The sequence below is a fragment of the Agelaius phoeniceus genome, chromosome 1, assembly GCF_051311805.1.
Source record: "Agelaius phoeniceus isolate bAgePho1 chromosome 1, bAgePho1.hap1, whole genome shotgun sequence".
NCBI lineage: Eukaryota > Metazoa > Chordata > Aves > Passeriformes > Icteridae > Agelaius > Agelaius phoeniceus.
In genome coordinates this window covers 10,085,881-10,101,849 of record NC_135265.1, presented here as the reverse complement: position 1 = coordinate 10,101,849, position 15,969 = coordinate 10,085,881, and the positions used below count along the sequence as shown (strand labels likewise).

Below are 15,969 nucleotides of genomic sequence, written 5' to 3'. Positions count from 1 at the left end.
TGCTCTAAGCAGATTCCTCTTCAAAGTTAGATTAGGTTTCTTGGGCCTTGTCCAAACAACTTTTGGTTATCTCCAAGGATTGAGATGCCATAACTTGTTCAGCAACTCCAGTGCTTAACTACTCCACTTTTAAAATGTTCTTCCCTATTTCTATTGAAATTTATCTTGCTGCAGCTTGACTCTTGTTGGTCTCTTGTTATTTTACTGTGTAAAGCCATGAGGATTCTGACATGGTCTTCTCTAAAATGTCTGCTTTAAGCAGTGGAAGGGCTGCAGCTGAGTCTGCTGTTGGCTCTCTCTTCAATTTGTACAAATACACCACCTGCTTATGTGCTCCAGAACCCCATTTGTCTTCATAGTCACATGCTAACTTTTCTTGACTTTGTCAGGCTGTCTCCTGGTCCAAAACTGAGTTAGAGTTTGTTAATTGTGATAAAGATTGAAATACCACTCCTCATGCAATGCACAAATGCCATACTTGGTCATTTGGTAAGAGTGGTAATGAGATCCTTTATTGCAGACCACATGATTTAGGTGCTTTGAGTATTTTTTTTTATTTCAACTGAGAAAATACTGAAATTAAATCTTCATTCTATTTTTTTTAAGAGAATGACTTGGGAATTTTAATGGATCAATCACTTGGTAGCAGATATTCACAAAACAGGCACTCTTCTCCCTTGAAGATAAGATATCCTTCAGGTGGCTGAGAAATGGCAAATATGGCACATACAGTCCTGTGTGATATGGAAAATACTGTCAGTTCACACAAACTAAAATGAGCATTTCATGGAGATGAGGGAACTGCATATGCTGGCCATTCTGTAAAACACAAGTTCTTAAACATGGTGCTTGCTTTTTATTTAAACATGACCTGTAAGTGTAATTTTTTTCTGATCCTCTTTTCTTGGTGATATAAACCATAGAAGAGTAAAATGGTTGTATTTATACTGAGCTTTTACAACAGCAATTGTAGATTTAAATGATCACTATTTTAATCCCAAGAATATCTACATTTCTATGATAAGAGAATTCAGAAAATAATGGGCTGATCTTCTAATTGGCTTCTGGCCTTAGGTAAGAGTGGCCCATGCCTGAGTTTTTCATTGCAGTTAGCACTATTATTCTTTCCACTGTCCTAGATGCTGCTTTGATGTTTATTTTAGGGCAAGCAAGTCCTTTACTTGTAATGAAGAAAGTCCCATATTCCTAATGACAAGAATACTTGGCCTATTTTGGAGAGCAGAGTTGTTGGCCAAGGAGCTGAAGTACAAGAATCTGATGAGGATATGCTCACACACTTACACATATTCTCTTCTTTCCCATTGGTCTGGAGAAGTTAAATGGATAATACATGATTTCTGGGAAAACTGCTCAGTCAAGTCTTACTTCTAATGTGCATTTTAAAAACTAAGCATAATGTTCTCTTTTTTCCTGCAGTGGAACAACTCTGGGGCAGTCTCCATTAGGACAGATTCAGCTAACAATTCGTCACAGTTCACAAAGAAACAAACTGATAGTGGTGGTGCATTCCTGCAGGTGAGCTTACAATACACTATTTCATATCTGGGCTTATTTCTTGATAAAGTTTGTCATATCTTGACTTACTCTTAAGTGGATTGGTTAATCTTCATTATTTTTAAAGCAAAATATGCATAAATACAAAAATATGCAGAGCTGTACTCAGATTCAGGAAAAAATTTGTGGAAGATTTTGCTCTGATTTTATATTTGTCTATTATGCCTCTGTCAGATTTTAAATGAAAATGACATTTAGATTTTTATCAGCAGTATCTGAAAGCTGTTTCTAAGAGACTGATTATTTTACAGAAGGACCAAAACACATGATTTCTAAAAAGCCATATCCAAACTTCAAATTAGAATTTAGGAAACACTGCATTCCCACCTCTGCTCCCTGCTTACAGTCATCTGCTCTCATACAAGTCACTCCACATCATATTTTGTGCAGGGGAACTGCTTCATGTACTAAATTAAGGTGATGGTAGTGCAGACATTTACATTCAGCAATGTCTTGTTGGTTTTCTAAGTGCTTTTCCTCGGTTTTCACTTCCTTAGAAACCTGATAGCGTTTTCTGAAGAAGGATCCGACCCCTACGTGCGAATGTATTTATTGCCTGATAAGAGACGATCAGGAAGAAGAAAAACACATGTATCAAAGAAGACATTAAACCCAGTGTTTGATCAAATGTAGGTTCTAAACTATGTGTAGTAGTTTTTTACCATGTAATTACAAAGCTGTCAAATGAAGATTTCTGTGCTTACTGAAGGGTGAGCTGTTGTCGCCATTAGACTTGACCATACCTTTCTCTTCTGCTGTAACAGCTCTTCTATCCTTCTGTTCCCTGTTATCACTACAGCCCTTCTTGCTGTTAGCAGCCACTTCTGTCTTTCCTGCCTTCCTACACCAGTTCCATGCCCCTGTGCTGTAGCTCAGCTGCAGGATTCACTCTCCTGGCAGGTGGTGAGAACACGAGTGCCTTTGGCTGGCCAGTGCTGCTGATCTCCCTTCCTGCCAGAAAGCCTGGCTGGCTGAGTGCCTGGCTGCTGCTGCCAGCCAGTGCCTGTGCATGCTCCCATTGCTCAGTCACTCTGTGGCACTTCTCAGCATCCAGGGAGTCAGGAAATTTCCTTGTAGATTATATCCTGGCCCATATGTTGGAAGTTGTAACAGCTTGTGCAATATTATATTGCATAAAAATCCTTATCCTTGCACTCATCTTTTTGAAAGTAGTTTCCCTCACATCTCTGCCCCTTACTCTCCCACCCTTTGCTTTTCAATAAAGACCTTTCTCTACTGACAGCAAATGAATTCAGGGAAAACACCACTTCAGTCCCTTCTGTCAAATCTGTAAATCATTAGTTAGAGGCTCCAGCAGATTTTCTTGGTAGTGCAGCTCTTTCCTGTTCATTCCAGGTAATAGATTTATTTCACCGTGCCTTTCCAAGGAAAATGCATTGCAAAGCAATAAAGCTGTTTAAGAACTGCAGTGACAAATAGATGTAGGTTGTGGTATAACCTTGTCCTGACTTTGTCTAAGTTTCAGCCCTAGCAAAGAGATATAATTGATACTTTTCTTTAGCCAGCCAGGAAAGAAAAGGAGCTCTGATTATCAAGCACCAAGGATCAGTAAGACTGACCAGTCTTTTCCTTGTGGAAAATGCTAATACTGAGCTGTCACTACAGTAGGATTCCACATTCTCTTTTCTCTAGTCAGTGCTTGACCTTTGCCTCCTTTTGTCTTGTTCATATGTTTGTTTTGTTTTACCAGTGGCCTCTAGAGGCCAAAGGTAACAGAAGTCTCAAACATTTGATGTTAATATTGATCACAGTTTTCAAGAAAAAAATTAGGGAAAACATTGGGATTTTTTTCTTCATTTGTCTCAGACCTCATTTTTTAATTTGGGGAGGGAGATGGTTTGGTTTTTATTTGAGTGGCTGTTTAGCTGTAGGAACTGAACTTGGACCTCTGGTACAAAATTCCTTCTAAAGCATCTCTGCCTGTCAGGTTTGATTTCAGTGTTTCCTTGCCTGAAGTACAGAGAAGAACACTAGATGTAGCAGTGAAGAACAGTGGTGGATTCTTGTCCAAAGATAAAGGGCTGCTTGGCAAAGTAAGTTGATAATAAGCAAATTCTGTTAATCCAGCTTATTACATAAAACAAAAATCCTCCTGACATATGAGTTAGTGTTGATTGAAGCCTGATTCAGGCATGAAGCTTTCAAAAATTCCAGGTGCCTGAGATGTCAGGCTTCAGTAAGGGAAGGATCAATCTGCAGAGCCAGACTTAGAAAGATGAGGCAGTAGTCTCTTCTAGAGAGTGATAAGTTCCCAGTAACAGAAGAAATGTGCTTGTCAGACTTACTAATCATGCTGTCAGAGAAAGGAAAGAACCAGTAGAAACCAGGCAATATTTCAGAAAATGTTCAGACAAAACTGGAAAGACAAACGAGTACTTAGGGAAATAGACAAGTAATTAAATTTCCAGTTTGTAAAATCCATGAGAAAGAGCTGCTGCTGGAGACATTCCCAAAGCCAACACCAGCTGCTGTGTTTGCAACTTCAGTGTTCTATAGGCACACGTTAAATCACCCGATTGCTACCCACGTGATCTGGGACATGAAAAAGGAATAGAAAATGCCTACACCCTCTCAAATTGCCATGTTTGAGCTCTGGGAAGAAGATGAGAGATACAGAATCATGGTCAGTTCATGGTGAGCAGTGTCCTCAGCCTTCCTGTTCATCTGGAAGGCTGTTAGTAGGAACACATCTGCTGATTGCCACTGCCGTGCTGTGCTGTGCTCTGGCACTGTACCACTGAAGGGTGAGGATTTTAAGGTCAAAAACAGCAACTTGAAATTTTAGGCAGATAGCAGAGAGCTGTGATGACAAGGATATAAAATACATCATTTACCAATGGCATTGCTTACACTGTAGTTGACAGGATTGTCAGATTTGATCTTTAATAGAAATAGAAGGAAAGGCACACACAGTGCATTGATTGGTAATTTAACTTTCCACAGGTATTGATACCTCTGGCATCTGAAGAACTTGCTAAAGGCTGGACCCAGTGGTAAGTATAACATTTCCTTTATTAATAATAATACTACACACTAATGTTAATACTACTGTTAATGTTATATAGTAGTTAATGTTAATAGTAGTTAATGGTAATTAACTACTATGTTAATAATAGTTTTAATAATACATGCTAAATGTAAAAAACCCAATCCTTTGGTTTTTTCTTTTTCAGGTATGATTTGACAGAAGATGGTACAAGGCCACAGGGTGCAAGTTAGGCCCATGGACACCAGGAATTCCTCACGCATAATTTTGCCAACCTTTATATATTTTTAACACGTTGTTTCAGAGATGTACCAATGTTATTTTTATAGCTTTACTGATTTAGTTCTTAGACACATCCCCAATAATTTTATAACACTTTGTCATTTTATGTAGACATAGCCATCCTCATTGTTAAACTTTATATTTTATTTTGCTAAACAGTTCTATGTGTTACTGTAATGTGCAATAGTACAGTAAAGTAACCTTTTGTGTTTAAATTGATCTTTAGGATGGCTGTACCTATTAGAAAGTGAAAAGAACATGTTCTGCTGTTTTCCTGACTTGTTTTATATCTCACCAAGGTATACTGTACCATGTAAATATATACTATTTTTTTATAATTCTTTCATGCTGGTTTGAATTCAGAAGAAAATTAGATAAAGGATAAAGATATTTTCTTCTAAATGCATGTTAATTTCTTCAGATGAATCTCTTGTCTTTGCAGCACAATGGTCTTAATCATTTTGTGATACTCTGCAAAACAAAACTGCAGAAAAACATTTTTACTTTATTGTGTTTCTGGCCCAGTGGGGCTAGCTTAAAATGTATAAAACATTAACATTTTAATATTTATATATAAATGTATTATTGGGAAATCATGCTATAGAATATTATAAATAAAAATGAGAATTATATAAATATTGTATAAATAGAGGATGAGGTCCACAAATAACAGTTTCTAAATCTGAGTTTTCATTTAATGGAGTAAACATAACAAACAGTACAGTTTTATTATACAGGTTCAGTTGGATTTCGTTATTTATTCCTGTACTCTGGAGTACTAGACATGTGATCTTTTGAAGGTATGAGGACATGGATTTTTCTGTATTATAAATATGTCTAACCACTTTAAACTGTCCCTACCACCATGTTTCACTGATTTATAAGTAGACAAATCAGCTTGAAAGTTAAGTTCATATAGTAGGCATATGTACAAGACATATGTTATTTTTATTATACAGTACTCTGCTAAAATAGTATGTTATGTGATACCTTCTGTAATCCTCAAATGAACACCAGTAGGTAAGGAAGAGGGGAACTGAGATGAAAGTGACTGTCTTTGACAGTTGCTTCATTGCTGCTTAGTGTGTTTGGTGCATGAACACTGCACATCAATGGTGCAGGCAGGTTTCTGAGCAATGCTGTCCTTCTCCTGAAGCATTGCTGTGGGCTGGGCAGGAGGCAGCAGTCAGCACACACTGATCCAGGCAGGCAGGATCTGAAGGGAGACTATCAGCCCCAACAGCTGAGCTCATAACTCTAATTTTATGAATTATGGGACTTTGTTTTTTGTATTCAGAACTGATTTTTCTTTTTCTGGTAAGTTTTTTCAGACTGTTAGAAAAACGTGCATTAAGAATCTAAGAAAACAGCTTGGCTTTTGCAAAGCCAGTGTCCTCATCCTTGGAGAAGTATGCAATTAGACAAAGTATATTATTTAGCTAAGATTCTAGAATGATGTCTCAGCCAAGAAAGAATTTTAACGTGGAATGATAAACTCCTGAAATTAGCTTTATTGTAAGAAAACTGACAGAACCTTAACTCTAGATGTAGAATTTGTCTACATTACTAGATGTACCAAAGTGCCTACCATAGATGTAGCTTTTTGTCTTTTTCAAGTCTAAAAATTTCAGTTTGTCTAAATTCAATTTAGCAAGAACATTTGTTATGGTTATGTGTGACCTGCACCATACACCTCTATATGGTGATGGCCTTCCCATTGCCACGTTTTATACACAACAATTTTATCAAACAATCATACATTGTAAATTGTACTGTAACTGCTGTTACTGGGCTGGGCAATAGAGATTCTTTGTAAGAAAACATTTCCATTTGAAGGCTTCACTGTATATTGGAATGTATGAGTAGCTATATATTCACTCATCTATTAATATAAAATATATTATGAAATAGATATTTTCTTTGCTAGTTCTCCATTAAGATGTTAAGAATGGAAAGACAGAGAATTGTTCTTAATGCAATGAAAATGCAGAAACCAAATGCTTATCTGAATAAATGAGGTCTAAGAGTGGCAGTTCAACATAATTGTCTTTTACCTTTGTTCAGTCTGAGGTGGAAGGATTTTTGCTCTATATCTTGGCCAGTGACTGCACAGAGTTTGATCTGCAGCCAAAAAATAGGGTGTTAAGCTGATTCAGTGTTCCAAGTCTTAAGTGAAGTCTGGGGACAGAAAACTGCACTTGAACAAAAACATTTCTGTCTTTTAAAGTTTGAAGGTGGAAAATAATGCTGTGTTCAGGCAAATGTGAAAGGATAGCACAAAGTGCATAATTGCATAAAGAATATAGGGCAGGTTTTCAAAATAGCTCACCTAAAATTAGAGATTGGTTCTTAGAGATCCCATTTTCCATTTAGGAGTCTGAAATTAAGAGATTGAACTGTCATTGCAATTCAGCAACTAGAATTCCCATAGTCTATAATCAGTTCTGGATGCCAGATCTTCAGAAACATTCTCCTGAGTGAATTTGGATCAGACTGTGAGTGCCTAGATGAGATTGATTCTTTGGATAGCGGATGCAACTTTTGTATTACCAAATTCCAGTTGTTCCATTTATATGGAAGTAGGAAGGACAATTTTGCCTCTGGGCAAAAATTGCACCTCATTATCAAGTCATTTATTCAATGTCAACTGATAGCTTTTCATGTAGTTCTTGTTTATCCTGTGCCTTAAAATATGAACATATGAAGATGTTTAAGAAATGGTTAAAAAATAAGCTTTGTTACCTGTATGTACCAACACATGTTCTGTACTATTGAAACTGTTTTTAGAATTACTCTGCTTCACTGACAAGAAAACCAGCTTTCTTAACTATAGCAGTGGTATAACTCAAACTCAAATCAGCATGCATATCACTTGGAGGTGGACTAAAAGAGTTTTAATTTTCTGTCTTGAATCCTTATCAGAGCTGCAGCAAATGGTGAGAGTTAAAATGAGAACAAAGGGTAATCAATTTTATACAGATTGCCTTTTTTGCTCATGTAATTCTACATTATGATGCATGTATTTATTCAATAAATGGTTCGTATGGAAGTTGGTGTGTTCTTCCCTCTGCACACACACACACACCCTCTCCTGTCTTGCACATCCCTGTTCTAGCTGGTAATACAATGAACTGAATTTTTAAAATAGTCCTGTAGCCAGACTCCTGTGACCTAGGGAGCCTTGCTGTAAGGTCTGTTGGCAGATTTTTGGATCTTACATGAGAGAAAGTGGAGTGAGAAGTGCAGGACACTTCATGGGGATTTCTGTGCTTCTTGCTCTGGAACAGATTCACATGTAAGAATTAGTAGGTCCTTTGTTCAACATCAGTGTCTAAATTTTATTTTTCTCTTAAACTGATCAATTGAACAAATTGTCATAATTCTAGCACTTATTAATGTCCTTAATTATGCTTTCAAAAGGACCTAGAACTGCATTTAATTGCCTTAGATTTAGAATCAGCAGATTTGTACCCATGGCATTGTTTTCTATTCTTTCATTAGCTTGGTAAGGCTAACTGATGAAAAATATAATGGTTGTACTGCATAAATAAGAAAAAGGCTGTTATATCCTCTATCCATTCCAGAAAAACTACCATAGAAATAATGCTTTTTGCACTAAACATTAATTTATAATTAGTTATAATTCTATAATTAATTATGATACATCTTCCCATAAACAGCTACAGTTTTTCTGAATTCATATTCAGTCAGTTTTCATCAGCCATAAATAAAAGCTGCAAAACTTCATCAGCCAGTCAGTCACTATCCCATTTAGGATGGGCCCCACTGGATAATCTTTAATGTTACTAACTACAAAATTATGTTCCATTTTGGTTTGGGGTTTTTTTCCCTTAGAAGGAGATACATCCCTTTTTTAGCAGAATAATCTGCTAATCAATGGGAAGGCAGCTAAAGCCTAGGAAAAGCATGGCTGTCTCCACATGTCCCTCATGGCAAGGTGGTTCTGGATTGCACACTCCCTGTACTGATCAGGTGTCAGCATTTTCCTGACTTGGGTCAAGATCAAACCTTCCATTCAGTCCTGCAAGACAGGTGGTATCTGGATCAGCACTGCCTGTGTGGTCACAGATCTTATTGGAGAGCAGAAATAACTGTGCAAGACACTCCTGCAGATGGCTTTGGTATTAATTTGATGGGCTCACCCCAGCCCAGGATTCTTCTTCGAATTTGCTGTACTGTTTAAACTGGTTTGGGCTTTTAGTTCATCCAGCCTCCACCCAGGAGCAGTGTTTGCCAATAAAGTTACCAGTGTGGCTATTTTCAGTATTTTCTCAGCTAAGACTTGAATACAGAATTTGTTTCCTATGAAGTACCTCTTTTAACCAATTTAATTGTTCATATTCTCCCCCAGACAAACTCTGAATTTTGGATGGTACCTTTGGTAGAAAGAACCAAAACTGCAGGTTGTCCTGGACCCATCTGTGGTTGTAGCTGGCTGCTGAAGCAGTCAGATTATTTAATCCCAAATGGTGGCTTTATATATTCTAAAGTGTCCAACTATTGTATGATTTCCTACTTTCCTACTGATTTCTAAGGCAGTGAGGCTCTCAACAATTTTCTCAGAGAAAATTTTTATGAGAAATGCAAAAATCCACTTGTATTTCTTTCAGTGTTATGCAGTAAATGTAGCTGCCAGAGTAGATGGCAGCTCTGGGAGGAAAGTTCTCTAATCTGTATTCATGTGATAGAGGTGATACTCTCTGTTCTCACTGTCTGCAGGGAGTATTGCTGCATGCCAGTCATCTACAGTGGAATCCAATTTGAGCAGGCTCCTGCATCTCCGTTTCCTCAGACACCACCAAAGTGAAGCCAACCTGTCTTTCATGTTAATCTTTGAGTCCTCAGTAGCTGTAAACTTTACAGAAGGGAATTAAGGCCTAACAGTGATCATTCTTCTCCTCAAGATCCCTTTAGGGACATGTCCAAGGACAGCCCAAAGCTAGGCAAGATTGCAGGCATTGGAAGGGCTGGTTTCAGCCTGGGGTGGTTTGTGGCCACCTGCAGGGCTTGGTGACCCTGCAGGGCCATTCCTGCAGGGCACCAAGCACCTCAGCCTCTGTGCAAGAAATGACACAAGAAAGTTGTGATGTCCCTGCACCCAGCTGTGTCCTGTGAATTCACTCATCAGCTGTGTGATAAGGATCTAATTGATGATCAATTTTATTTATTAATTATTTACACAAAGGAGCTCCTTTCTGCAGGATTTTGCACTAGATGAGGTCCCTTCCAACCTCAATTCTATGGCTCTCAAATATAGTTTTTTTACCACTAAGGTAAGCTCAGTAAACTGGAGCTCAGTGTACTCCTGGCCTGAGCTGTAGGTCTTCCTGGGCATTCTTCTTCCTGAGCCCAAGCTCTCAGGGATGGGCACGAGGCTACTGCAGCTGGGCAGGAACAAGGGGTCACACAGCTGGGAGCTGCAAGCTCTGCTGAGTCAGGATGCAAAAATTTGATAGGAATTAAAAATACATTAATTTGTGCATAGAACTTGAGTTGTAACATAGATAATGCTAGCAAAATGGTAATTGTAGGTACTGAATGAAGGTCAGTAATTTTACTCAATAACTGGGACAAGATTCTTAAACCCAAAAAAGGTGCATTCATTTAAGAGAGGTTGTTTCCAGCATGAAATTTCAAACAAGTCTTTTTGTTCTTTTAATCTAGTTGAATTTGCAAGCTAGTGTGTTATTCTACAAACTCTGAGAGCCTGACAACTAGAGCTAAGCGTGTCACAATGATTAATAATTAAATACAGAATATTTTGCAAGACAGTTTCATGCAGACTTCCCATGGGAGAAATTCTTCAGCTGATAGGCTGAAATCCCTGATGTATTTTGCATGATTGTTGTTGCTGTCTCTTGGGTTAAGTTGAAGTTACTATGTTGCAATGTTTTCCACCTACAATTTGTAGGAAAGTTTATATAGTTTTGCATGAATCATGAAATTCTCTGAGCTCAGGTAACTATGATAGCCACTGAATGGGTGCTCTGTTGTAACTTTCAGCTCAGAGTTCCACTGGATACATTTGATAAATTGTCAACAGCATCCAAAAAAGGACTTGGATTGTCCCCAGACCTGTCATTTATCCAGGTGATGACAATGAAATAAAGGTAAAAATGGGTTAATGGAAATGGATGTTCATGACTCATGAATGGTACTGGTAGCAATGCTGGTTCTTTGTTTTATTTGGTAAATCATGAATTAATTTGCATGTAAAATAAGTTGGAATCAGAAGTTGAAAATACTAAGATTAGCTTTTTGACAAGTTTCAATCTTAATTTTAGGCAACTTTGTTCTATGCCATATTTTTTTATTCAATATGCTTTTTCAAGTTCAGATTATTTGAGACATAAAAAATGCTTAATTTAAACTATTTTAGTTTTGCTTATCTTGTTTTTTTTGCATTGAGACATTAAAGGTTTTCCATGTATAGTCATTAGTGCCCAGGGTTTATTTCTGAAGGTACTGTTATATTCCACTAGATGGTAGTGCAGACCCTATTCTCAGAATCCTTTTTTGCTGCCCGTGCACTTTCTTGTACAATAAGGAAGTGGTTTGGATGAGAGGCATGTTTGGAAGTGCAGCCTCGAGTCACCCTGGCTTAAAAACAGTGAACAACAGGTATGGTCCTCACCAATCTCTGCTCTCCCCCTTTCCTCTGAGGCACCAGAGATCCTAAAAGTATTGAGTTTCATAATGGGGGATTCAATTTGCCAAAATAGTTTTGTAGAGGTATTTAGTCATGAGGCACTGGGAAATTTTTAAAAATGATGTGAGGAAACATGAAACTTCTGGAAGATTAAGGTTCTGAGTTCACCAGAAATTCTGCATGCTTCTGTCAGCAATTCAATGTAGGTGTTTCATGCCTTAGATCCCAAATTAGATTTGATTCTAGAACTCCCTTGATTTGCTGAAACAACTTCAATGAGATTAAATGCAAAAAGCTGAAATTAATCAGAAGCAGGCAGAAGTGAAATTACAGTTCAGGAGATGGAAAATGGCCAGCACATTTGAAACATCCCTGTGCTTTAAGTATTTATTGTTGATTCAAGTACATGGCTAGAAACTCAGGATAGCTAACAATGAAATCTATCATGGAGCAGTACAATCAACATGGGGGTAAAGGGAAGACAGATAAAATTCTACTAGAAAAACTAAGTTAAGAATTAATTTTCCTTTGTTTAAGGACATGATAAGAAAGTTTGCTACAACACAGGTCTTGTGATGATAGAACTGTTTGATAGCCAGAACAGGAATAAATGACAAGTGTGTCTAAACTTAGTGGAAGTGGAAGCCCTCATGGGTGCCTGGCTGCACATTTCCCCCCAGGCTGACACCACACTACTGTCAGCTCTGCAGGAAGGCAGCAGGACATGCAGCCTGTAAAAAACCCCAGTGGGCTTTGGTCAGGTGCCTGCTCTGGATCAAGGCCATGGGGAACACCCCTGCTGATAAAGCCAACACAGATGTGGGACAAGTGAATGCTGGTATAATGCCCAGGCAATGTAAAGCAGTTTGTTGTGTGTTTGTGTGGGTTTATATATGCATGAACTAATATGGATGAGCAAATCATGTCCATTCTGATATTTGTACTGTATTTTCATGTTTTGTACTAGACAGATGGAACAGAGATGGTGTCATATCTAAATGATGCATGTCTATCACAATGAAACCTCTAAGAGAACTTGTAAAATTAATAATAACAGTGATTTTGTACCTTAGAAACCATTTTTCTCTTAAAGACTAAAATAGAATGAGAGCTGCAAGGAGACAGGACACTTACAAGAGCAGTAAATCTCTATCAGAATGTAATTTAATAGGGTTAAAGTAATACAGACATAGCATTTGTAACTGGAGTGTTTTATATCTGAAACAAATTAACTGACAAACTATTGTTATAAATTTACTCAATGATACATAGTATTCTGAAAGATAACAATGATTTTATGCTAGAAAATGTTTGCTGAAAATGAAAAATTCCACTTCCTTTTTTTTACAGTGGGATGGATTCAACTATGCAAATACTGTTATTGTATTTCTTTTTGTGAGTATCTTATAACATTTCAGGAATCTTTCCATTTTCACAGTACTAAAAGTGAACAGAGAAAAATCACAGTGACTTGTAACACTTTGTAAGGAATGAATGAGAAGAGAAAGGCCATAATAATACAGCAAATAATAATTATAGGACCAATAGAATGGTTTGGGTTGGAAGAGACCCTAAACATCATCTATTTCCAACACCCCTGCCATGGGGAGGGATGCCTTCTGCTAGACCAGGTTGCTCAGAGCCCCAGCCAATCTCACCTTGGACACTGCCAGGGATGGGACATCCACAGCTTCTCCTGTGGCAGACAACCTGTGCCAGTGCCTCACCACCTCACAATAAAGAATTTCTTCCCAGGATCTAATCTAAACCTGCCCTCTGTCAGTTTAAAGCCATTCCCCCTTCTCCTGTCTGTCCACGCTCTTAAAAAATTCTCTCTCCTTTCTTGTAAACCCTTTAGGTACGGAACGGTGCTCTAAAGTTTCTGCAGAGGCTTCAGATCTCTGGGCTGAGCACCCCCAGCTCTCTCAGCCCGTCTCCATGCTCCAGCCCTCTTCCTGATATAATAGCTAAGCATTTTTGTGGGAACTCAGCACATCACTCCGGATTGTCCAGAGTTACCGAGAGAACCCTTGGGGGTCTCGGAAATCCTGGAATGTTGCCAGGAGTGTTTGGTGGCTTGATTTTGATCCATCCACAGAAGTGACAGCAGTTTGAGGACATGAGAATCACTTTAGAGTGAAGGGTGTGAAAAGGACACATTTATAGGGTGAAATATAGACTTTAAGGTTTTTGGTACAGGGGGGTTATGGAGACAAGATGGAGGGATCAGGGCGTGTCTCGTCCTTCTTCTTTCTTCTTCTTGTCATCCATTTCTGTGGTGATGTTGGCACTTGGGGATTGGTTCATGGTGAAGGTGCACTTGCTAACATGGGTGAAAAGTATTGGAAAATAAAGGTAAATATCATGTACGTAGATTTTAGTATAAAAAGACATGACCGCCCCGTGGGTGGTCAGAGTGCCGGTGGCTGCCTTGCAGGTCAGACCTCTGTTGGGCAGACAGAAAATTTTGTAGATAAGAAACAATAAACAATCTGAAGATCGAAAAACTGAAGAGTCCAGATTCGTCCTTTGAAACGCGGGTCACCCAAGAACCAGCCTACCCGTGTCGGGGCAGAGACAGACAGCCGGACCGGACACATTTTGTCATAAGGCATCATAACAAAGGCAGGCAGATGAAGCCGCTGTGTTTCCCAGTCCAACGGAGCTGGGTGTGGCTCCGCGCAGGGCCGGCAGTAGCGGGCAGCTCCCGCGGGGCGGCGGCTCAGCGCTTCGGTACCGCCGGCAGCGGCTCCCGGGAGTGCCTCTCCCGAGCGGCTTTTGCATTCCCTCCGCGCAATTCATTTCCTTATTTTGCTGTGAGTTAACAAGGATACATTTTTTTTTTTTATTTTCTGCAGTGATTTTTTTTTCTACTTAATCTCTTAAACTCTAAAATTGATTCATGTTAATATTAATAATTTAAGGGAAATAAGCCTTTTCACGGTCTAATCACACCAGCATTGAGAAGTGACAGTTGCCTCTGAATAAAGGATGGCATGATTGGCAGGATTACCTTCAGGCAAGGGGAGATCTGGAGAAGTGGAATAGTGTGAAACTTCATCTCTCTCCCATGCTGTTCGGATTATTTATCAAAGTATGTGAAGATCAAAAAAAAAAAAAAAAATCAAGGGAAATGCATGCATGTAAATTATTAACAGCCTGCCTCAGAGGAAGAGCAGATTTTGTTCATACTGTATTAACTATAACAAATTTTATTACATATTCAAAGAAAAAGAAATAGAAGTTACAACTTCAGCATGGTAGTAGATAATGTGTGAAATAATCTCATAAGAAACTATTATCTACAAAATAACATTATAAATATAAGAAAATATTGTCAAGAAAGCATCTGACGTTCAGGGAACTACTTGTTTATTTTTTATTTATATTGTTGACTCTTATAGGTTGAAATGGAATGCTTGTTGTAGTCCAAACAATATTCTGGTGTGAGCCATCTGTAACTGAGATCTCTAATGCAGGCCACCAACAAGAATAAAGACTGGTTCATGAAGCAGTAGCACAAAAGCAAATCTTTATTTGCTGTTGCTCAGCAACCATGTGCGAAAGGCCCATTTTTCATTTTTGCCTTAACTTGACAGGAAAATGATAATAAATATGAGATTATTATCACAGGGTATGGATTATTTTGAACAGATGAACAGATATGTCAAAGAGAGGCACGTAATTTGGTACTCTTGAAAGGGAGAATATTAGAGAAACTGAAAATAGAGTTGTAGGTTTATTACTGGCTTGCAGTTCATGCACAGTTCTTGAAAAAACCTAGAAAACATTATTCTGTCTCTCTGGTTTCTCTATATGGTCCCTTAAAATGAATCACTTGGTGTTATTCAGCCTGTTGTTATCTGTGTCAACTTCTAGTTTCAATACTGTGAAAAAAATTATTCTGTGGTTGCTATGCAACAGAAATTAAAAACTAAAATATGTTTTAGTTTGTTTGCTAAAATGATACATGCCCAACTAAATAAACAGTAACCAGGTGACTAATGTAGCATCTAATTAAAAGACTAATCAAGGTATTAATGAAATATTCAGTATACATGAGTCATGATGAATAAATCCATCAGTTTGGATCTAAAATGGCAAAGATTTTTTATATATGCAGAAAATTTTTAATATAGGAAGGCATTAGCATAATATATAAATGTCAGGTGTTTCACTTTTTTATTTATTTTTACAATTCTACAGGTATGCTGATTGCTCATGCAACTTACTCCAAGCAAACTGTTCCACAGGCTCCTTGCACTTAGCTGAATACGTGACTTGGGATATAAAGTCTGGTCCACAGGATCTGACACAAGCCAGCCTCTCATTTCAAATAAATGTGGTCAAAAATGCAAAAAACCCTTAATTTTTAATGTAAACTAAAACTGTGAAAGGCAGGATCATTAAGAAAGATTCTATGTTAAAAATTAAA

General features: G+C 38.0%; 1 protein-coding gene across 3 annotated transcripts in view; it reads left to right on the top strand.

The window, feature by feature from the left end:
- ESYT2 (extended synaptotagmin 2) overlaps window positions 1-7,913 on the top strand; it is an 80,711-nt gene extending 72,798 nt beyond the window's left edge. For all 3 annotated transcript variants that reach the window (XM_077192067.1, XM_054642083.2, XM_054642091.2), the window contains 5 exons: window positions 1,438-1,536; window positions 2,073-2,204; window positions 3,524-3,629; window positions 4,540-4,589; window positions 4,770-7,913. In XM_077192067.1, the coding sequence (XP_077048182.1) occupies window positions 1,438-1,536; window positions 2,073-2,204; window positions 3,524-3,629; window positions 4,540-4,589; window positions 4,770-4,815 (433 nt within the window). In that variant the 3' untranslated portion in view covers window positions 4,816-7,913. The remainder of the gene's footprint in view (window positions 1-1,437; window positions 1,537-2,072; window positions 2,205-3,523; window positions 3,630-4,539; window positions 4,590-4,769) is intronic.
- The last annotated feature ends 8,056 nt before the right edge of the window (window positions 7,914-15,969 follow it).